At 42.8% G+C, this 23,898-nt stretch overlaps 1 protein-coding gene across 7 annotated transcripts; it reads right to left on the bottom strand.

Annotated features, from left to right (window-relative positions):
- Nucleotides 1-615: 615 nt before the first annotated feature.
- On the bottom strand, nucleotides 616-23,894 carry ASTE1 (asteroid homolog 1). 7 transcript variants are annotated; one of them, XM_070376209.1, is made up of 7 exons: nucleotides 23,210-23,755; nucleotides 22,540-22,711; nucleotides 21,073-22,395; nucleotides 13,897-14,107; nucleotides 11,686-11,875; nucleotides 971-1,034; nucleotides 616-755 (listed from the first exon to the last, which is right to left on the bottom strand). In XM_070376209.1, the coding sequence occupies exons 3-6, from the start codon at nucleotides 22,381-22,383 to the stop codon at nucleotides 983-985; spliced, it is 1,764 nt and encodes a 587-aa protein (XP_070232310.1). In that variant the 5' UTR covers nucleotides 22,384-22,395; nucleotides 22,540-22,711; nucleotides 23,210-23,755; the 3' UTR covers nucleotides 616-755; nucleotides 971-982. The 7 variants fall into 7 exon arrangements, 6 of the variants coding, with proteins under 6 accessions (XP_070232310.1, XP_070232304.1, XP_070232281.1 ...); XR_011465311.1 differs by lacking the exon at nucleotides 616-755 and adding an exon at nucleotides 6,868-9,092; XM_070376203.1 differs by lacking the exons at nucleotides 616-755; nucleotides 971-1,034 and adding exons at nucleotides 2,110-8,391; nucleotides 8,932-9,092.
- Nucleotides 23,895-23,898: the final 4 nt, after the last annotated feature.

The following is a 23,898-nucleotide window of genomic DNA, read 5'->3' as shown; positions in this document are numbered from 1 at the left end:
ACCCGGCTGTCTTGGGTGGCCCCACATGGCATAGCTTAGTTTCACTGAATTAGACAAGGCTGTGTCCATGTGATTAGATTGACTAGTTTTCTTTGATTATGGTTTCAGTTTGTCTGCTCTCTGATGCCCTCTAGCTACACCTACTGTCTTACTTGGGTTTCTTTTACCTTGGACGTGGGGTATCTCCTCACTGCCACCCCTCCTGATCTTGGACGTGGGGTTGCTCCTCTCGGCTGCCGCCCCAGATTGATGAATTTTAGGTAGTTATAAATGAGTGTGTCTTCATGGTCCTTTATCATATTCATCCATATAGTTGCATAATATGACTGCATTGGAATTTATAACCATCTTTCTTCAGGGAGTAGGTCTAGATAGATAGCCCATGAATTAGAGGTGTTAAAAATTAAGAGAAACTGTTTAATATTTTCCTAACTCACCCACATAGGGCTGTTAATTTATTAATCTAGGGGATGACAGACCATTGCCCGCAAATTTTATTCACACACAAGTACTCACATTCACTTCCATATTGTTTACCACTGCATTCATGTTGGTCTTTCATAGAAGGTTGCCTCTGATGCAGCTGTTCACAAAGAGCAGAATAAGGCCTCTGCAGTGTGTTCAGTGGACCAGAAAGGAGGGGGCATCAATCTTCTCTATCCTCCAGTTTCTCAACAAGGTATTCTGTCTGAAATGGATGCAGCTGATACCAGATTTGCTGTCAGTGACTCCTGGGTCTCCACCAAGGTTCCTGTCTGCGGAAAAAGTCAGAGACTCAGTCTGTTCTCAGAACATCATCAACAGGAAGGACATGGCAGCTGTTACTGGTCCAGCTCATCACCAAGGCTCCCTCTTACAATGGGCTGGGGTGTTCTGTTCTGTTGTCCCATCTGACTTATGCTTTTCAACACACACACGGCCTCCTTCCCCCCCACCCTCTCCCCCCGCCCACACACACAACCCCACTCACCTGCTCCTCTGTTTACCTGTCCTCACCCCCTTGGATGGACTTCCTTCTTGTCAGTTGTTTCTTCCTAACACAAACACAAAAACAGGCATCATTGTTTGAGCAGGCTGAAATATATTATCCAAAATATACTATCAGTCCAGTCTTAACACAGACTGGACTGTGTAACATATATTTGCATATATGTTACAACAAAACCAACATATTTGCACAATATATTTCTACAGTAAAGTTATGACAGGATTACTTCGTGAATTCCCTTGGCTATTCGACTTACCAAAAGCAGCTTTGCAAAATGATTTATGATGATCATAATAGGGTGTGTTTTAAAAAAACTTGCATAAATGTGGGAGCTTACAGAGCTATAGTGCTTTGATTGGGAACTCGGATTTGTGAATGTCACCATTCCCAGGTTTCAGTACCAAAGGCCCCCTGCCCACCATTTTTGCCTCTTATTTTCCTCAGTTTTGGGGGGCTAGACAAGGGACTGTCAGAAGCTTGCTTTCTTAATGGCGTCCTTCCTAGAATCTTAACTATTACAGACAGTTCTCTGATTATAATAGTTGTTGTTCAGTTACCCAGTCATGTCCGACTCTTTTCGACCCCATGGACTGCAGCACGTCAGGCGTCCCTGTCTTTCACCATCTCCCAGAGCTTGCCCAAACTCTTGCCTGTTGGGTCCGTGATGCCATTCAGCCATCTCATCCTTTGATGGCCTCTTCTTCTGCCCTCAATCTTTCCCATCATCAGGGACTTTTCCAGTGAGTTTTCTGTTCATATCAGATGACCAAAATACTGGAGCTTCAGCATCAGTCCTTCCAGTGAATATTCAGTCTTGATCTCTCTTAATATTGACTGGTTTGATCTTGCTGTCCAAGGGACTCTTAGGAGTCTTCTCTGGCACCACAATTCGAAGGCATCAGTTCTTTGGCGTTCTGCCTTCTTTATGATCCAGGTCTCACAACCATACGTGACCTCTGGGAAGACCATAGCCTTGACTATACACACCTTTGTTGGCAGAGTAATGTGTTTGCTTTTCAACATAATGCCTAGGTTTGTCATCGCTTTCTTGCCAAGAAGTGATCATCTTCTGATTTCATGGCTGCAGTCATCACCATCCACAGTGATTCTGAAGCCCAAGAAAAGGAAATCTGTCACTACTTCTACGTTTTCCCCTTTTTGCCATGCAGTAATAGGGCCGGATGCCATGATCTTAGTTTTTTAATATTTAGTCTTAAGCCAGTTCTTTTCATTCTCCTCCTTCACTCTCATCAGGAGGCTCTTTCATTCCTCTTGCTTTCCCATTAGACTGTATCATCTGTGTATCTGAGGTTGTTGATGTTTCTCTCACCTATCTTGATTCCAGTTTGTAGCTCATCCAGCCCAGGATTTCTCATGATGTGTTCAGCATATAGGTTAAACAAACAGGGTGACAGCAGACACCCTGTTTGTACCCCTTTCTCGATCTTGAACCAATCGGTTGATCCACAGGGGGTTCTCACTTGCTTCTTGACCTGCACATAGGTTTGTCACGAGATAGGTAAGATGATCTGGTATTCCCATCTCTTTAAGAGCGTTCCAGAGTTTGTCATGATCTACACAGACAAAGGCTTTAGCGTAGTCAATGAAACAGATGGATTTTTCTGAAATTTCCTTGCTTTTTCTACAATCCAGCAAATGTTGACAATTTGATGTCTAATTCCTCTTTCTTTTTTAAAGGATTACAATAGTACAATATACTTATTGGAGATATTTGTAAACAGAGAAGGAGGAAAACACTTCATGATAACACTCAAAGACTTTAATTTAGGCTTCTCTCTACTTAAGCACGTAAAAGCTATGTTTAACTTAACATATCCACCAGGTTGTCCCTGGTGCCTCCGTGGTAAAGAATCCACCTACTAATGCTGGAGACAGAGATTCAATCCCTGGGTTGGGAACATCCCCTGGGGAAGGAAATGGCATCCCCCTCCAGAATTCTTGCCTGGTAAATCCCATGGACAGAGGAGCCTGGTGGGTTACAGTCCTTGGGGTTGCAAAAGAGTTGGATATGACTTAGGGACTAAAAAACAGCAACAGTCCACAACAGAACCCCCAGTTCCCTCATTTTCAACTACACCCCATCGTATAGAAATACTGAATGACAGCTGAATAGGAAATCTGAAAATAAGGTTTTTTTTTTTTTTTAATGAAAACATAAAAATGCTGTGTTGTTGTGGCAGTTTCAACAGTGATTTATAGCTGTTCTCATTGGTATGTTTATTAACTCCATTTTTTAGAGTAATATTAATATGTATTTACTCAAAGGTTTCTATAGCAGAGCAAGTTGACTTTTAAGAAGTACATTAATCCACCTATTTTGAAATAGAGCTCATCACTCTGCATCCATGACAGAATGCATTGAGACACTGCAGAGTAGACTTGTTTTTCCTGTCCACATCCTTTGCTTTATTCCATCGTTACAAGAACACAAATAAGCCAGACACAGGAAGATGGGGAAGGGGGTGATGTCTGGATACACATACAGCAGTTTTTCAAGAAGAGCAAGCACTTCAGTTAATCCTCCAAAAAGCCCTAATTATATACATCAACATGCCTGAAAAGTTTCCCCAATCTTGTATGCTAGCTCATGTGATGGTTATGTTTCAGTCTTAACAAATTATCAAAAATCCAGCATTGATACATTTTTATTGTTTAATTTTGTTTTTTGCAAAAACATTCCTAGGTATTCCTTGATCCTGATGATAGTGTGTTATATTGTACATAGAAATCTCCAAGTATCTCCTAAAGTGATAATGGGAAAATTTCTTAAAATATGTACAATTTAGGTTTTTTAATAAAAACTTTAGCTATATTAACCAAATACCTAAAATGTTATCTATACTAGTTAGGAATAAGTGACTGCATGTGGGGGAATTCCCTGGTGGTCCAGTGGTTAGACCTTGGCACTTTCACTGGTGTTGCCCGAATTCAGTCTTGGGGAACTAAGATCCCACATTGTGAGGCCCAAAAAAAAAAAGTGATTGAATGTGCATATGTAACATATGGAATTTCTCTCCCTGAACACCAAATCCAGTGAAACTAGCTGGAACAATTCTCCATGTTTTACCTCTTCATTTCTTTCACCCATTTTAACAGACTGGTACACTGCCTGGGGGCAGTCCATGCCTTTGAAATTTAAAATGCTCTTCCTCAGCAGGAAGTTCTCATCTAAGAATTATTATAGCTGGATGTGCTTGAATTATACTATTATTCAGACCTGGAAAGAAATGCTAAAGCAACGTATCCTGTATGGCTCAGAAAGCTGTTGCTACAAGTGGAGAGCCATCTTTTTAATAGACATCTCTCCAAAATAAAGATTATTTCATTTTAAATTGGTACAAGTACAGAATCATTTCTAGCTGCCCTGACTGAAATGCACCAGAGATAAATACTGAGTACTCCATTAACACCGCACTAAGAATCCAGGCTCACTGTGTTTGGAGTCAGATACTAGTGAGAGTTTGTCCTTTCACAGAAGTGGAATTATTTCTCCTGGTCTTGCGAGTGACTGCTTGCTGGGTGCTGCTGGGTTTGTGGTGTGCAAACCAGCCAGATGGCATGTGCTAGAGAGCAGTGTTCCGTGAACTCTGGAAGCCTCACTATGTGGGAGACTGGTCTCCTTAGGGTTATGGGATAGGGTCAGGATATAACCCTTGCAGCTGCAGGAAAAGGTAACACTTGCTCCTAATTTTCTCTTGTCTCTAAACACATCCTGAAGTCTCAAATTGGGTTTAAAAACACTACAGAAAATTCCTTGATAACAAGAAAAAAGGACAGAAGCAGCAAAATGCTCACACAGGGCCTGTTCCTTCTGGTCTTTATTCATTGTTTCCTGGAGTTGAGCTTGGCTGCTGCTTCGCACTCTCCCAGCACTTCTTCACTTTCCAGTGTGGCTTCAGCCTGGCAGCTCTGCTGCTGCTGCTAAGTCACTTCAGTTGTGTCCGACTCTGTGTGACCCCAGAGACGGCAGCCCACCAGGCTCCCCTGTCCCTGGGATTCTCAAGGCAAGAACACTGGAGTGGGCTGCTATTTCCTTCTCCAGTGCATGAAAGTGAAAGTGAAGTCACTCAGTTGTGTCCAACTCCTAGCGACCCCATGGACTACAGCCTACCAGGCTCCTCCGTCCATGGGATTTGCCAGGCAAGAGTACTGGAGTGGGGTGCCATTGCCTTCTCTGGCAGCTCTGCTAAAGCTGCGCTAATGTTCTCACATTCTTGCCCTTCTCAACTCGGCCGTATTTAACAATGTTGACCTGCTTTGCCTCTGCAAGAGTCTGCCATGAGCTCTGGCAGCCACTGGTTTCACAATGCCGTATGTTTCTGCCCAGCACCCTCATTTCTCCCAGAGCCCTTGCTTTGCTCTTAGCTCTCAGGTGTGGATTTAATAATAGCTGTCACTTGTGGCATGTTTTAGAGCCACTTGTGCTAACTAAAAGTACACATCATTTTATCCCTTGGACAACAATGTGAACTATTCTGATTCCAGTTTTACAGATAGGGTGTGTGTGTATGCTCAGTCGTGTCCAACTGTTTGCAGCCCCAGGAACTGTAGCCATCAGGCTCCTCTGTCTATGGAATTTTCCAGGCTACAATACTGGAGTGGGTTGCCATTTCCTACTCCAGCAGATAGGGTAACTGAGGCATAGTCATTGGTTCATTTATTTTATGCACAAAGGAGGAAAAGATAATTGTAAGATCTTTCTAGCTTCTAAAACTAATTGGTTTGAGTTAGAAATTCAAATATGAAATTAATTTGAATTCCTTTGTCATAATTATTAAGAAAAAACTGGAAATAGAACTGCCTTATGATCCAGCAATCCCACTGCTGGGCATACACACTGAGGAAACCAGAAGGGAAAGAGACACATGTACCCCAATGTTCATCGCAGCACTGTTTATAATAGCCAGGTCATGGAAGCAACCTAGATGCCCATCAGCAGATGAATGGATAAGAAAGCTGTGGTACATATACACAATGGAGTATTACTCAGCCATTAAAAAGAATACATTTGAATCAGTTCTAATGAGGTGGATGAAACTGGAAGCTATTATACAGAGTGAAGTAAGCCAGAAAGAAAAACACCAATACAGTATACTAACGCATATATATGGAATTTAGAAAGATGGTAACAATAACCCTGTGTACGAGACAGCAAAAGAGACACTGATGTATAGATCAGTCTTATGGACTCTGTGGGAGAGGGAGAGGGTGGGGAGATTTGGGAGAATGGCATTGAAACATGTATAATATCATGCATGAAACGAGTCGCCAGTCCAGGTTCGATGCACGATACTGGATGCTTGGGGCTGGTGCACTGGGACAACCCAGAGGGAGGGTATGGGGAGGGAGGAGGGAGGAGGGTTCAGGATGGGGAGCACGGGTATACCTGTGGCGGATTCATTTTGATGTTTGGCAAAACTAATACAATATTGTAAAGTTTAAAAATAAAATAAAAAAAAAAAAAAAAAAAAAGAATAAATTAGTGTGAAGACAAAAAAAAAAAAGGCCTTTAAATTTATATTTAAAGGATATACATATTCAACTTCCCATGTCCAGGTATCTCAAAAAGGACTTGTAAAAATAAAAGTTTAATCACAGCTAAACAGAGAACAACATCACATTATAGTGTTTTTCTCTCTCCAGCTTTATTCCTAAAATTTATTGATCTTAGCTGTCCAGAGTTCCTTTTTATTACTTAAATTGCTAATTGAAGACTTAACATCCCCAAAGACTCAAGTGAAATTTCAGTATCTAGAACTGAATCAGAAAGAGCAAGGTGTAAAGACTTGATTAAAAAACATAGGAAACAGGTTTTCCAAGTAGAGTATGTGACGTTCTACATATGCTCCCATCCCCACCTGTACTTCCTCCGAATCACATCTCTCTCTCTCAGCCAAGCTCAAAAGCCACGTCTGAGAATCCTCAGGTTTCGCCTCCTTGTCTTCATGGCCGATCTCTCCTGATTGTAGCCTTCAGTCTGTACTTTGCCATTTTGCATCTGATGAACTGCATCATAAAATGTTCTCATTATTTCACTGTCTCACCTCCCCTTGCAGCTTACACAAGTATGACTTTGGGGGTCAGGTACTATGTCATATTTCTTTGGTAAACCCCCTCGGATGTATTGTGGAGCACTTGTGACCTCTTGCTTAATGAACACAGGAGAAGATACATACCAGAGTAGGTAACTTTCCTGAATTCTCACAGTAAGAGTTAATGGACATTATTAGATTTTAACTTTACTGCAAGGCTAGATAGTTTCAAGTGAATGGCCCTAATTCCAACAGTGAAAGAAAGGAACCTGTTTTCTTGCGTCTGCTGAAAGAAGGCAGGCTCCTTCGATTGAAAAACTCCTGTTAATGCAAGAAGAAGGTAAATGATACAGTTCAATTTTGAATTGTAGCCCTACACAATTAAATTATGTAGCCTTACACTCTTCAGTTTGGTGCCTATCAAACCAGTACACTTGCCAAAGCAGAACTGGGAAAGAATGGTTTTTCATGCAAGGTTGGTGTTTTAAAAAGCAGCACAATATTGTAAAGCAATTATCCTCTAATTAAACATTTTTTTTAAAAAGCAGTGTTGATGATAAGCCAGGAAATAGGACACTGCTACTAATATAATTTCTCCACTGGCCCCCAGCTCCAAGAATCAAGGAAGAGAATTTTGATATGACAAAGATCTTATATGCTTGTATAACTCAAGGAAACTATGAGCCATACTGTGTAGGGCCACCCAAGACGGATAGGTCATAGTGGAGAGTTCTGACAAAACGTGGTCCACTGGAGGAGGGAATGGCAACCCACTCCAGTATTCTTGCCATGAGAACCCCATGAACAGTACAAAAGTAACTTAAGATAGGCCTGCTCAAAAAACAGCTGAAACCACATTTAGCTGCTGATGGAATATAGCAACGAGACAGTAAAGACAGCAGAACGCCATTTGCATGAATACATAAAAAATGAAGGTTGGCGTATACTCTCAGATCTTGCCCAAATATATTCGTTCCACTTGCTTTTCTATTTTCAGTTCTTTATTTAGAACTGGCCATGTCTTCACCGTTCTGTAGGTGTTTCTAATGTTGGTAGCCTCTAGTGTGTTCCAGAGCAGTGCCTTTCAAAGTCTTGACTGCAGTCCACAGTAAGAAGCTGCACAATCCATGATATGTGTATCTGATAATTCCATTTAAAAATGCTGGCTATGACATCAAATTACTTGCACATCTCACCACCAGGATGCTGTTTCTTCTATTGTTGGGACAATTAACAGTTTCAATTTCTGTTCTAAAAGTGCTCATCAGCCCTGCCATGGGCTCTTGTCAAAGTACTTAAGAGTCTCATTTTCTGTCTGGCTGCTTCTATCTTCCAGGGCCTAGACCTTTCCTAATGAAGGAGGAAGAAGATACAGATGTAAAAAAGTTGTTTTAAATGATGATAAGTCAGCTTCAGCTTATAGGAAGTAACTGACATAGGACTTCTGTTCTTTTTGAAAAAACATAGCTTAGACTGAGTTGCTGCAATTTGAAGACTAGACTATTATTAACTTACTGAAGTGGAATGTGGCAAGTACAAACATGTTTTCACATATGTTTAAGAAATACAAAAAGTTTACTTAAATCACTATCAAAAGCAGAATACAAAATACTTTGCAATTCAAAGTAGTGCAGTGTTTATCCTCTCACAGATTAATTCTAAAGAAAAAACTATCATTTCAAGGGAGGTAACACAAATTCTTGATAAGAATTATAAACTGAGTTTATTTGAGCTCTGGGGCCTCCTCGTTCTCCAAGGTCTCCACCATCAACAGCTCAAACGGATTGCTTCCTTCATGCCAACTCCTGGCGTTCAGGGTGGTTCCCACTCTGTTCTCTGACCAGCTGATACCTGATTTCTTCTGCTTTCTTCTTTTTGAATTTAATTTACCCTTTGGTAGGAATAGTTCAGCAGGGGCACAGGATCTTGTGGCACTGAACAGATGTTCGTAGAGTTGCTGGGCCTCAGGACACAAGCGCAGGAGGCTCTCCACCGAGGCCGATGTCAGTAGTTGTCGGCACAGACCATGCACCAGGCTGCCACTGTACAGTCTGCTCAGGGAAGAGGAGAGGGTATCATTACAGTCGAGGCTCCTGCGCTGGGACAGCTGTCACTAACGTGGCTTCAACAGATGCATCAAATACTGAGAACACTGCTTCTATAAAATCATTATTACTTACTCAAGGATAATCTGTTTCTTGAAAGAAGGAACTGAATTGTTACAAAGATTACTTCTTGGCTGGTAATACTTAGAACTTTTTATCTACAAAGTAAATGATGGGTGCTTGCTGGTTCTGCAACTGGCCCCAATTTGAGCAGGCCTCTTAACACTTCAAAGAAAAGGAGTTAAAATGCCTCTGATTAAACACACAGGTAGGCTGTTGAATACAAGAAAATTTAATTTCATCATTTGTGAGGTCATTGGTTCACTTGGATTAAAAACTCCACAAATACAAGCTGAGATGAACTGGAAGCCACAGATTTAATATTAATATATAACTTACTGCCAAGGTTGATTGGTACCTTAGCAACTGATGGAGAACCACCATTTATTTAGTATACATCATGACTTAAAGAGCCTTTGATGCTGAGATGCAGGAACAACTCTCCTGCTGAAATCACTATTAAGGGAACTGTTTCTGCTGTTTTGTTTTAAATAGATCTGTGGTCACTAGAGAGGATCCAGTCAAGGATGGCCAAAATTATTAAAGGAAAGGAATAAAGAATCCATAGGTCAAAGGGCAATTAATCTTATTTGGTAGAAAGTTCCAGGGTGTATTAATGTAATAGGGGCCTGGCTGGGTTAGCAGGTTTGTGTGGCCACCTGAGATTGCTGGGGGTCTGTGGGAGCAGCTGAGGCCCAGGTGCTGTCAAGCTGGCAGGCCTGATGGGCTGACATGCTGGCAGCAAGAGCTTCAGGCACTGCACTCATGAAACGGGAGAGGCAGGCACCCGGCCCTCAGCACAGGAGAGGTAGCCAGGTGGTTAGAGGTCCTACTCTGTCAACAGTCAGGGTCACACAGGGGTGCCAGGACAATGTGGGGACAGGCTGATCGCGGTGTTCTCCGAGTCCCAGGCTAAGGACTGGCTGGACAGGGTCTGGGGACCTGGTCCTGAGTGCACTGGCAGCTGAGATCTGCCTCTAGCCAGGCCTGGGTGCGAGGACCGACTGGGTGCTGGACGAGTGCTCCTGGGCAGGGGACTGGCCCACATGAGGACCCTCTGCTCTTAGCCAGAGCCTGGACCTCAGAGGATGAAAGTCAAGCCTTGGGACTTTGAACAAGTAAAATGAGGGGTAACATCGCTTTGCTTAAGGAATTAGGTGTTAAAAGCCGCAAGGAAGCAAGGAAACAGAATTTAATGCCTCTCCTTCCCTTTCTCAAAACAGAGAATAACAACTGTTTTGTTACAAGTGTACAGGAATATCAGGACCTGACCAAGAACAAAGGATCTGACATCAAGAAGTTTGCAACAACTAACCATGCCCTCCCTTACTTTTCCTATAAAAGGGCTTTGCTGAAAGCTTTTGGGGTAATTTTCGGTTTTTAAGGCACAAGCCACCCATCTCCTTGCATGGCCCTGCAATAAACCCTTCTCTGCTCCAAATTGCAATATTCTGGTGGTGTTTGGCCTCACTGAGTGTCCGCACACAGACTTACCTTCAGTAACATTAACAACAGTATTTACTGCTAGGAAGCTTTGAACTTGAAACATTTCAAGTCATACCAGTACACATGAAATGCCTCCATATAAAACTAATTTATTCAATAAATATGTGAGTACTTTACTGAATGCGAGGCTCTGGGGCTACAGCAAACAAGTCCTTAGCCCTCCCAGGGCTTATAATCAAGTGCAGAGATACATGTAACTGCAAGTCTATTTTCTAACCATCTCCCTTTTATCTTTCTCACTCACTCCCTCAAATATACAAATCACTCAGATGGCCACTCTGTTGATCCTACCACCCTTTTCACTGGCCCACACCCTACTGCTAGCCTTTCCTTACACATTTTACACTCCACAGCCAAACATTAACTCACGTCCTAGCATGCAGGCTGTCTCTCCCTTCATATTTGTCTGGCAAAACAAAAGCCCCAGACAAAAAAAAAAATCAACATAAGCATCTAATAGTCACATCACTAAAAACTCTGTGACAACAGACTTTTTAGATGTTTTGCTCACTACACCCTAGCACAGAGTAAATATTTACCATCTGAATGAATGAATGAATAATAATATGCCAAGTGGTAAGAAATGCAAGTACAAAGACACAGAAGAGCAGCAGGACTACAGAGGCTAGAAGTAGAGAATATTTCAGTAAGATCATCAGAAAAAGCCTTCATACTGTGATATCTGAAAGAAATGAGGGGAAGTTATACTCTATCAACAACTGCCTCTTACCTTTAAGGAATTGATTTTTTTTTTGTAATTTGGAAAGCTTTAAAAAAAAATCATGGAAACTTTCTTCGGAAATATGGAAATAATTTAATATTTTTTAAACTTAGCATTATAGTTCTTCAGGTATAACAGTGATCCAAGACCAATTATACTAAATTTGGTTTCGTTAAAAAACCTTCTTTGCTTTAAATGTAAATAGAACTTTGACTTGCGGCCACCTGAACCGGCTTCCTGGTAGTTACTTACCGAGTTAGGTCTGGCTCCGGAAGAGGCGTGGACAGCAGTTGGTTGAGATACAGCCCCATCTGCAGGCAACACTGCCACTGACAGAAGACGTGAGCGGTGTCCAGGTCCAGCCGTGTGCCTGGAGGTGCCTTCACTCTCTGCAGCTCTGCATACAGCGTCTCAGCTCCACCGCCCCGCACAGCTTTCTCCTCTAGATAAGAGACACAGCCAAAGGGCAGTATTTCCAAAAACACTGTATCATCTTGTAGTATTTTTCCATATATAAAACTTCAGATTCCATAAAGAAAAAAACTAGTTTAAATAACCAAAATGCTTTTCTTTTCTGGCTCTTAGCTATTTTCATGTCAGTGTAAAAGCCTTTCGACATATAAACTGAAATATTTATACTGAGATGCCTTTTTAGTGACAACCTAAGTTTATTCAACCCCAAATTCTTTACTTTTCCTTAGAATAATATCTCTTCCTCTGATCTACTACCTGACCTTAAACACATCTGCATTTGAACTCTCCAAACCCTAAATCTGTCTCTGAAAAATACCAATTACTATGAAAAATTCCATTCTCTTTACTATTCTCTTTTGCTAAATTTCCTCAAAGAACAGTCGTGTGTTCAAAACACGCTTTAACTTCTGTTTTATGGGGAAAAAACAAAAGCAAGACTCTCAGAAAATCTGGCAAGTCATCCACCTGCTCAGTGTTGAAGGAAAAGCAGCAACCACCCCAGGAGACCTGCCTATACCCAGGTCCACATGCAGCCTGCCTTCCAGACCAACTTGGAAGGAAGGAAAAGGAGGCCCACCTTTTACCAATGAGCGAGCACCAAGGCACTGAGACTGCCTGGGTGGGGGTGGGGGTCCACATTCCTAAAAGAAAACAAACAGACCCTTGACATGCCCCTTCTTTTGGACTCAGGTAAAAACCTAATAGGCTGGTGCTCTGACAATCTTCTTAAACTATGTTTATATTCAGTGAGGGGAAACACCCTAATTTCTGTCCTAATTGGTAGCAGGCTGGAACTTACTTGCTTACAATAGTCTCTTCTGACAGAGGCTCTCACACTCTGGGGTGTCCTGGAGTCTCTGTTGGCTCATTGTTTCATGAACTTAATTTAAGCAGCAAATGTCAGAGTAGCGCTGTCCAGAACTTCCTGCAATGATGGGAATGTTGTCCAGTACAGCAGCCTCTAGCCATTTGTGGCTCCGGGGCATTTGAAATGTGAGTTCATTGAGAAGCTGAATGTTCAACTTTAAACAGCCACATGTGGCTCACAGCTATCATGTTAGATAGTGCTGTTCTAGAGTGTGACAACTGTTATACATGTTGGATAAAGCTCATAATCCTGTACAAAGGGTAATTTCATTAGAGGACTGACAGGCTCCAATGCTTCAATATTTTATTTCACCTGGTGTTTAAATGAAGATGCTGCTGTGTCGCTTCAGTCGTGTCCGACTCTGTGCGACCCCATAGACGGCAGCCCACCAGGCTTCCCGTCCCTGGGATTCTCCAGGCAAGAACACTGGAGTGGGTTGCCATTTCCTTCTCCAATGCATGAACGTGAAAAGTGAAAGTGAAGTCGCTCAGTTGTGTCCGACTCTTAGCGTCCCCATGGACTGCAGCCTTCCAGGCTCCTCCATCCATGGGATTTTCCAGGCAAGAGTACTGGAGTGGGGTGCCATTGCCTTCTCCGAAATGAAGATGAGAGTACCTCAAAGTGTATTTCTCTAATAGAAAGAGAAATCACTATTTCTACCATCATTAACTTACATACTAACAGAAACTTGCAGTGGAGAAAACAAAAAACAGCAGCATAAGCATTCACATTTACTGTTATTGTAGGTGTTCAGAAGTTCCACTAATGGGCAATTGGACGTAAGTCTCCAGGGCAGATGCTGCTGCTGCACTGAAGAGAGGGACAGGGAACACAGAGAAAAAAATGCACATGAAAATCGTGCTTTCAAGACTCAGCCTCAGGTGCCGTGGGGCAGGTGCGTGAGACAGCATCAGCACATCTTCACCGCTGTGCCCTTGGGGTCAGGGCACACGTGGTGCTCAGAAACATTGATCAAGGAATCAGAGCTGTCTGGGTGCCCCACTTCTAAGTTCTGATACAACTGATGGAAGTAAATAATCTGGGAACTTTTGTTTGTTTCAACTGTTGATTACATGCACGTAGCTCATGAAGACATACTCCTGGAACATGCAGGCACCTACCAGGGCTGCTGGCCATGGCACGCAAGGGCCCCAGCAGCATCCCCAGCAGCAGGGCCTGGAGGTGATGCAGCTTCAGCGTGGCCTCTGCGTGCTGTACCCAGTAGCAGCTGACAGCGACAGGCAACTTCAGCGCGGCAGGGACTGGGTCCAGGAGGCTCTGTTTCACCTTCAGCGTTTCTAACAGAAGCATCTGCCGGCTAGCCAAGGAGAGCTGGAAATACACACCAGACATTCTGCAAGTTACTTTGGGGAATGCCTTTTTTTTTTTCTAGTATGAAGACACTTTCCTGCAAATGAAACCAGGTCAGTTTTTTATCTTTCTGTGGAAAAAAATGAGCCCCACTTAGAGCATTAGAACCTTCGTGAGGGCTGGCATAAGTTTGGTGACCGGCTGGACGTGCTGTGGTCCTTTTTTACATCAGTCCGTGCCCCGGTCCACAACCCGTGTGGGCTGCTGGTTATCTTCAGTGTGCCTCTCACCCAGGAAGCTAGTGAAAACAATCCTCAGGCCCCATCCCTTAAAACTGATTCAGTAAATCTGAGGGGAGCCCAGAAATCTGCATTTGAACACTTCTGCTTTAAGAAACAAAGATCTACATTCAACCCTACCCTTCCTGCCAGTGACTGTGCCGGCCCCGGCCTCCATGAGGGCATCACTGACCACCTCCAGAAGGCAGACTGGGACGACATGCACCCTCTGCAGCATCCCACACAGCCTCTGTTTGTCTGGGTCCTGACTCAAATGTATGTCTTACTGTTTTCTTTCACAAGAGAATTGCCCCAGGATGGCCACTTCTAGTGGTGGGTATATTCCAGGGGAACAGGAATATTTACGGACTGCCTGCATCGTGCTAGTAACTCACCACACCAACTTTTACTCCAGGTTTCACATAAAGAAAGTAATAAGCTATGAGAGCTTCAGGCTCTGGTTGAAATAATTTTAACTTAATGAATATCTTTTCTTCTTTCTTTTTGATTTTTATTCTTTTTTAATTGAAGAATAGTTTTCTTAAGATTTAAGAAACATAAGGGACAGGTCACAGAGTTTCACAGAAAAGGAAATTAGGTCTATTAGAAGAGCACCTCAGGGTGACTTCACCATCAAACTCTGAGAGGAAAAATAATAGTTTGTATTTGTGGTGTCTGCACAAAGCCAGAAAAGACTTCCTTCTTAATTTTCTGGAAAGATGAGACTGCCTGGCACATTTCTCGGCATGTAACGCCTCGCAACAGCTGAAAATGGAGCTGTGACCTTGAAGTAAAACACATTGTAACTGACAACACAGTTTCACTGTCAATGTATGACAGCTTTTAATACAATGATTTATAGGTACTGGTTTTAATAACTAGATACTCTGATGAACTTTTTAAAATTAGAAATACACAAAGTGGTTTACAGCAGTCACCCACCCCTTTGGGAAGTAGCATTAATTACTTAAATTTAAATATATTCCTCATAATCTCCTAAACTGATAAAAGGACATACCAAGCAAAGCTAAGAAAACACATGAATTCTTTTCTGACATAATGCTTAAATTATTGAATTCTCTAGCCAAGTTACAACTTTTATAAACCAAGCAGAGTCTGGCCTTTGACTTCAGACAGGTTCTCCCTTCACTAACTCTGCAGCCGTGAGCAAGTTTCTGAGCTTTTCTATAGTCAGGTCTGATCATCTGTATAGTGGACACTAGTATGAGTTACACAAGATGTTTCGTAAGACTCACTCATCCATGTTCCCTTCCCAAAGGGGAACTGCTCTGCTCACAGCCCTTAAATCTAGTGAGGGTTCATCCCACTTTGACAAATCTGCAGAAGAAGCTGCCACAGAGGCAGAGGAGAGAGGCTGGTCTTGGCACACTGCCTTACTCTCCAAGAACGACCCCTTCCATCTCTCCTTACGGATAGCCTCTTGAGGGTTCACTTGAATGGTGCTCTGTCCACCGCAAGTAACACAGTGAAAATGGAAACTCTATCCTATGTGGTTACTGTGGGAACTAAATAAGAGATTATAAAGTTTCTATTACAAGAGCTGGCACAGAGCAGATGAAGTATTATTATTTTTTAAGCTAAAAAAAAAAAATTTATTTGGCTGCATCGAGTCTCAGCTGTGGCATGCAGGCTTAACTGCAGCATGTGGAATCTTCCCAGACCATAGATCAAACCTGCATCCCTTGCACTGCAAGGCGGATTGCCTACCACTGGGCCACCAGGTAAATCCCAGGTGAAGTACTATTGCCACATCATGTTAAGCAAACAAAATAAACACATACTATCACAAAGTTTCCATATGTGAACTTCACATCTCTGGAATCACATCTGCACCGATACCCTTTAGAATTACCGTGGGCTAATCAGAGCTAACAGCATGAATGAGAATACAGAATTGACTGTGCCAATGGAAACCCAAATGACATCTGCAGATACAACTAAGATCTCACCTCACTTTGAATACAGGTACATACTTGTCACCGCCACTGAGCCAGGAGTATTATCACACTGTACTCATTATCTCAACTTGATTTTCAGGCAGGAAAAGTGTCCCAACCCCTGTGTCATACCATACACACACACAAATATCAGTTCCAGATAGATTTCAGATCTAAATGTGAAAGGCAAAAATTTTTTTCATGACTTTGGAGCAGGCAATAAGCAGGTTACAAAAGTGATAGGCATAAATAATGAAATTTTAGAGTGTATTAAGAACTTCCGTTCATGAAAACATACTTGAGTGAAAAGACAATCCACAGCATACTCCCCACAATGCATGTTATTTGATAAAGGACCTGTATATAGGAATAAACCAAAAAACAGGAATACGGGAAAAGACTGAATAGAAGCTTAACAGAATATGCACACGGCCAATGAACACATGAAAAGGTGTTCAAATAAAGTCATCAGAGAAATGCAGATTAAGACCCATCAAATTGGCTAAAATGATGGCAACCATAATAGCTAAAATGTTTTAAAAGGATAGAAGACACCAAGTAAGGGTAACGGTGTAGTCAGAGGAATGCCCATAAACTGCTGTGGGAATATTTACTGGTGAAACCACTGTACAAGAGCACTTGGCAGTCTCCTAGGAGGAATGTATGTGTGTCTTATGTCCCAGCTACTACTCTCCTAGTTGACGTATAACCAGGAATGGAGTAGCTGGGACATATGACAACGTGCAACTGTCACGTTCTGTTGAAATGTGACCATATGTTTACTAAATGCTGTACACTCAGATGTTCATAGCACTATTCCTAACAGCCTAAACTGCAAACTGCCCAAATGCCCATCAGCTATTTAAAAAAAAAAACAGCTGGAAAAATCAATTGTGGCATATTCCCTCAATGTAAAAATACACAGCAATGAGAAATGAATGACCTGCAACTACACACAGTGATATGAATGAATCTCATTAATCTCATGAACATCATGTTGAATAAGACAGATGATTTATAAAGTGTAAAAAGTAACTATTCAGTGTTGTTAGAGATGAAGACAATGATCACAAGAGGTGAGGGAGAGAGTGACTGCAGCCACACGGGGCAAGCAGGGGTGCTGATAATGAGTCTTTACCCGGGTTCTCCTTATGTGCAACTGTCAAGCTGGTCAGAACTCATCAAGGTATAAATTATCTGTGCACTTTGCTATGTGGACACACGCAGGGAAGGATGAAGGGCAAAGCGGCAAAGGAAATATTTAGGGCTGATGGATGCACTCATTAGCTTAACTGTAGGATGGATTCATGGATGTAAATGTACATCGAAACTCATCAGAGTATGCACACTTAAAACAGACATTTCATTGTACATCAGTTACTTCTCAATAAAGCCATAGATTAAAAAAAAAAAAAAAGGCCTCCAACACTGCACCATTTATGTTGTGAGTAGAAATGTAATTTCAGCAACACATCCTTTAGAATGTTGCTGTTGGAGGGAATGAGAAGGCATCTTGAGACTGAAAAATGAGGCATGTGGCTCCATATAATCAATGGATTGGTTTATTATCAGGTAACTCACTCAGGGTGGGATCAGGATCTGGTGGACAACAATCGATCAGAAGCATTTGCAGGGGCCATTGGGACAATTTATAGTTAACCTGGGAGTGGGTGCTTGGAAACAGGGTATACATTCCTAAGTCAAAATTCGTGAATGGGTAACTGGTCTCATGGACATAGTCAGACTGCTTCAGAAAAGATTTCCATTGTTTGTGACTAGCAGAGCATAGAGGCCACAGGGTCCTAATGATTATTAAAAAGTCTCTATTAACCATAGAGCCCTTATGACAGAGGAGTGACTGATGGCCCTCAAGTACACTCCTGGGAAGGGTCAGCAGAAGAACAGGAAGAGCTATAAGGATTCAGGACACCATCAGTCATGCTAACAGCCACACTTATTTTTTATTGGTATGGGTAAAGTTTTAATAAATCCCTGTTTGGAATCTGACCTATGCTCAGCTCTAGTCAGTTGTGCTACTTAACATGATAAGAATGTCTCTCATGTAGACTTAAATGATAAATGAATTATACACACCAGATGTGAATGTCCAATCTTGGGCTTCCCTGAGCATGGTGACTTGTAATCAGGCATGTCCCTTGCAGGGACCTCAGAAGTTATGTATGTGGAATTGTTACAAGAAAGATTAGATCCTGTGGGGAAGCAGACCAATGGGACTTTTTCCTTCTTTAACTGAGACATAATTCCCATGTCATAAAATTCACCCCTTTAAAATGGTTTTAGTTTATTCGCGCCATGCCATGCATTCAAAGAGGAGAGTGAAAAAGTTGGCTTTAAAACTCAACATTCAGAAAACTAAGATCATGGCGTCTGGTCCCATCACTTCATGGCAAATAGATGGGGAAACAGTGGAAACAGTGACAGACTTTATTTTTTGGGGCTCCAAAATCACTGCAGATGGTGACTACAGCCATGAAATTAAAAGGCGCTTGCTCCTTGGAAGAAAAGCTATGACCAACCTAGATAGCATATTAAAAAGCAGAGACATTACTTAGCCAACAAAGATCCGTCTAATGAAGGCTATGGTTTTTCCAGTGGTCATGAATGGATGTGAAAATTGGACCGTAAAGAAAGCTGAGCGCTGAAGAATTGATGCTTTTGAACTGTGGTGTTGGGAGAAGACTCTTGAGAGTCCCTTGGGCTGCAAGGAGATCCAACCAGTCAATCCTAAAGGAAATCAATCCTGAATATTCATTGGAAGGACTGATGCTGAAGCTGAAACTCCAATCCTTTGGCCACCTGATGTGAAGAACTGACTCACTTGAAAAGACCCTGATGCTGGGAAAGATTGAAGGTGGGAGGAGAAGGGAACAACAGAGGATGAGATGATTGGATGGCATCACTGGCTCAATGGACATGAGTTTGATTAAACTCCGGGAGCTGGTGATGGACAGGGAGGCCTGGCGTGCTGCAGTCCATGAAGTCGCAAAGTCGGACATGACTGAGTGACTGAATTGAACTGAACGAATGCCTGTGCTGTGCCATGCCATGCTAACTCACTTCAGTCATGTCTGACTCTTTGTGACTCTATGGACATAGCCTGCCAGGCTCCTCTGTCCATGGGATTGTCCAAGCAAGAATACTGGAGTGGGTTGCCATGCCCTCCTCCAGGGACTCTTCCTGACCCAGGGATCGAATCTGGGTCTCTTAAGCCTTTTGCACTGGCAGATGGGTTCTTTACCACTAGAAATAAGCACGTGCAACCATCACTAATTCCTGAACATTTCATCACCCCAGAAAGAAAACTTTTCCTATTAGCAGTCATTCCTCATTGCCAAGAAGGCTCCTGGACCTACTGATGTGAATCCTATTCATCCTGCCTGAGCTGTTACCAATGGGGAGGCTAAAAGGGCTAGTTCCTGGTCACCTGTGTAGACATTCTGGGATGAATGATTTTTGGTTGAAGATGCTGTTCTGCCAAATATACGATGTTCAGCAACATACTTGGCCTCTCCTAACTAGATGGCAGTAGCAACAGGCCTCTTCCCCAAGTACTACCAATCAAGTGTCCCCTGACATCGCCAAGTGTCCCCTGGGGGCAAAATCACCTGCCATGGAGAATCAATGGTATATAACCTTGGGAGGACTCCAGCTCCTGATTCAGCATCCAGGGATGCTGTCCTGAGGTCCTATATCCTGGAGCTGATGGGCACTTGGAGTGGCCTGGGAGACTCCTGAGTCTGAATACTGAGTTGGATCTAATGAGCTTAGTTGCTCAGTCATGTCTGACTCTGTGCGACCCCATGGACTGTAGCCAGCCAGGCTTCTCTGTCCATGGGGTTCTCCAGGCAAGAATACTGGAGTGGGTGGCCATTCCCTTCTCCATGGGATTTTCCCAACCCAAAATCAAACCCACATCTCCTGCATTGTAGGCAGATTCTTTACCCTCTGAGCCACCAGGGATCCAACCCCCACCCTTACCCCCTCTCCCACAAATAAGTATTGCAATTGGAATTGTGATTTTATCTGCAATTAATTTGTAAATATAAGCAGCTTCATATCTATTTGTAGTTTTTAATATATATATGTAATATTACTAAAAAACAAAGTAAAGACTGGGATCCAAGAGACTTTTTTTTAACTTGAAAAGGGGGTTGGCCTGCTATTCAGGTTTAAGCAACAATGAGTTAGGTTAAAACTCATGTTTTCAGTATCAAACTAAGCAGATCATCCTGATGCCATAAACCTCAAGTCTAAAAAAAAGTTCTCATCAATAAACATGAAAAACTAGGCCCAAGCATCAGTATCAATTTTGTTAATTGCAATTCAGTGCAGTCTGAGATATTCGTTATGCCTTTGGTCAAGGCCTGAAGGCAAACTTTCCATTTTGTGCAGCTCAGAATTTTTTTCCCTTTCATTTTTAGTCACTAACTCCATTCTATTACTAGCTAGTTAACAACACACCAGTAGTAATAACCACAAAGCTAACACATGCTACTGAAGTACAGTGGAAATGGTAAATTTGGCACTAAAGGATCTAGGTTTGAGGCCTAACATGGATAACTCACTGGCTGATGATTCACATACTTTACTTAGAGTTCTAGTTTTCTCAGCTACGAAATAGAGGCAATATAGCAACCGACCTCAGCTTGTTATATTGAGAGTTAATACACATGAATGCACTTTATAATCTGTAATTTACAGAAATTGCAGTGGTATTACAAACACTTACCTCAGTCAATTTGCTTAAGTCAGAATGATCCTTGGGTAGTTCTACTGCATTAACAATCGATGTTTTGATATTTTTATTAATCCTTTCTACTTCGCTGAAAGTTGGAGGCTGAGGAGGCAGTGCATCCCAGGCCACATTACGTACATGTGGAAGAGCATTCACGAGGAGCCCATAGATGACTTGCCGGATGGGCAGAGAGATTCTGTGGGCGTTTGGTCGATGCATGTTTTCCACCTGTGTGTGGAGAATGGTCCGTCTCAGCACCAGAGCATCACTGATGAAAGGGGACAGTTGGCCCCTGGCTAAGGCCGCAAGCACCCATGGTGGTAAACCGGGATTCCAGGTGTCTGGGCAGGTGTAAGCACCATGCTGGAAGAAGTCCTGAAGCCTTCCCTGGGCCTGCACGTACTCCTCCATGGATCTGCACAGAAGTTCCTTCACGGTTCCTCGTCTCTTTTTGGGGAGATGGTTCAGAACGCTGTCTAATGCTTCAGTAGGGTCAGCGAAACGAGACAACCAATTTAGAAGTCCCAGCACTCGGTGATGTCTCCTACCCTTAGAATTGGCAGCCCCAAGAGGGAGTCGTACTTTACTCAAGAACGTCTCCATGACAGGCAGATTAACGTGGTCATTTCCACAGAGCACCGCGAAAAGAGGCAGCAGCGTTTTGTTCATAATGCCAAAGTGACAGCACAGCGCATCGAGGAAAAAGCACTTGGCAGGGATGTAGCGGTCTCGTGTGCCCTTGATGGTGTTCACATTTCTCCACTGAAAGCCATTCAATGGGCAAAACCCACTTTTCAGATCAAAAATGCAAAAGTCACTATCAGATGATAAGACGGGGCAATTCCAGTGATTAGCAAGGGTCATAATGTCCCGATCTGCTTCCGAAAAGCACTGGACGAAACATACCTGCAGCTTGGTCAGAACCTGTATGAACACCTCTCGGATGAGTAAGGGGCACACATACCCACCCCCTCCAACAGAAAGGGAATGGGCCATCTGGATCTTCTCCCTAGCTCGATCCTTTAAAGTGTTAAGCTTCTTATCTGAAATGTCACATCCTCCATCTAAGACAACATATGGACAGATTTTACAAGCAAATAGTGATTCAAAGAATTTTTGTACAACATCTGTAAAAGAATCATAGTCCCCTCCATACCGCAGCTCCAAGTTTGAACTGAAGTAAAGCCGGTGGAAGAGGGCATAACCGTCAATGATAATTTTTGTGTCTCGCAACTTAACATCGGTGAAGAACTCATTACTATGATCTTCTACAAAACTCATTAGACCTCGGATACCCATGATCATCTGAAGAATTGCCTGTTTAAAACAAGAGAACACATTTTTAATTGATGTCACAGATGGGGAACAAAGTAACTGTTTTCAGCACCATCAAATGAACAGCAAAGGTTATGAAGAAATCTTTAAATAGAACACATTAGGTGTTAGCACCTTAGTTCTTACCTAGATTCTGAGCCAACACCACCTAGCTGAGTTCTTTTTCATTCTCTCTCGCTTTCCCCAAGTGTTACAAGGCACAAATTCAATGGTTTCGTGGAATCTGCTCTTTGGACATGGATAGAGGCTGCTGACGTACAGAACTTCTGCAGACTTTAATATTGAGATAGTCATCATCCTACAACACAGAATATTTGTTTTGTGGGGTCAAAGTAAAAAATCCTAAGCTATAAAAATGATAACCTCGATCACTTAATATATCAGAAAACATAGGCTTCAGTTAACTAGTGTTCAGGGTCCCTGATATGGATCCAGTTTTTCTATTTTGATAATCAGTGTTTGAGAATTTCTTTGAGGCCTTGGCTCTAGGGCCTGTCTTAATTAGCATAGTTCCAAGTTTCAAGCCGGGAGGAACTGAATTCTCCAGTTTCACTCTAACAAGGGACTCTTCTCATCTGTCTCTGCATATCTGCCAGATTACTGAACATATCCTTCCCCAACCAGCTAAGTTCCAGGATAAGAATTGCTAGTTTCTCCTTTGCCCTCAGGCTCCAATATGGCTCAGCAATGCACGGTTACTAATGCTGTGTTTATTTAAAACTGTGAGATTTTGTCAAACATGGATCCTTTCTTTTGCATTAGTTTTGATTTTTAAAGAAACTGTGTTAGAATTTACCTTGATTACAGAGTTTTTGGGCTTCCTCTTGCATTCAGTGCCCAACTCACTTCACCTCAATATTGGCCCTGTGTGTCTCAACACCTTACCCTGTAGGGTACCTACTTCTCTGCAAGTCTCTCTTCTAAAGCAAATGAAAGTAGAGACCACATCAACTCATCCCAGGCTAGTTACAGCATCTTGCAGAGTAGATGTTCAACAAATTAGTGCTGGATAGGAGGGCGCACAAAAGGTCTGCTCCAAGTCCTCAAACACGGGCCTTCACACCCTGTCCCCACGCCGGCAGCGGCCACCTGCTTGGTCCTTTGGGAGGACCCTGGGGACCACGGCGAGAACTGGAGGACCAAGCAACTGAGCCAGACCTCCCAAGCGGAATCGGAAGTCTCCGCGTTTGACGTCACGGAGACCCCGGTTACCGGAAGTCAGTGGCGCAAACTCCGCAGGGTGTGAGGGGTCCACAGGCCTCGCATGAGGTCATTCAGGAAGCACCCTCCGAATGGCTGCCGTTAAGCTAGGGTAGCAAGGCCGCAGGACGGGCCGCCTTTTCCCCGCCCACCTGGGTCTGCGCACACTTCCGCTTAAATGACCCTCTTAGGGGCCGCCTCCGCGACTTCCCGGTATGCCCCGCGCCTGCTTCCTGGCAACGGCGCCCAGCAGCCGCGCCCGACTTCCTGGTACGGCCCGCGCTG

Source organism: Bos mutus, chromosome 1 (genome assembly GCF_027580195.1).
Source record: "Bos mutus isolate GX-2022 chromosome 1, NWIPB_WYAK_1.1, whole genome shotgun sequence".
NCBI lineage: Eukaryota > Metazoa > Chordata > Mammalia > Artiodactyla > Bovidae > Bos > Bos mutus.
Note: the sequence above shows the minus strand (reverse complement) of the source record. Positions and strands in the feature narration are given on the sequence as shown.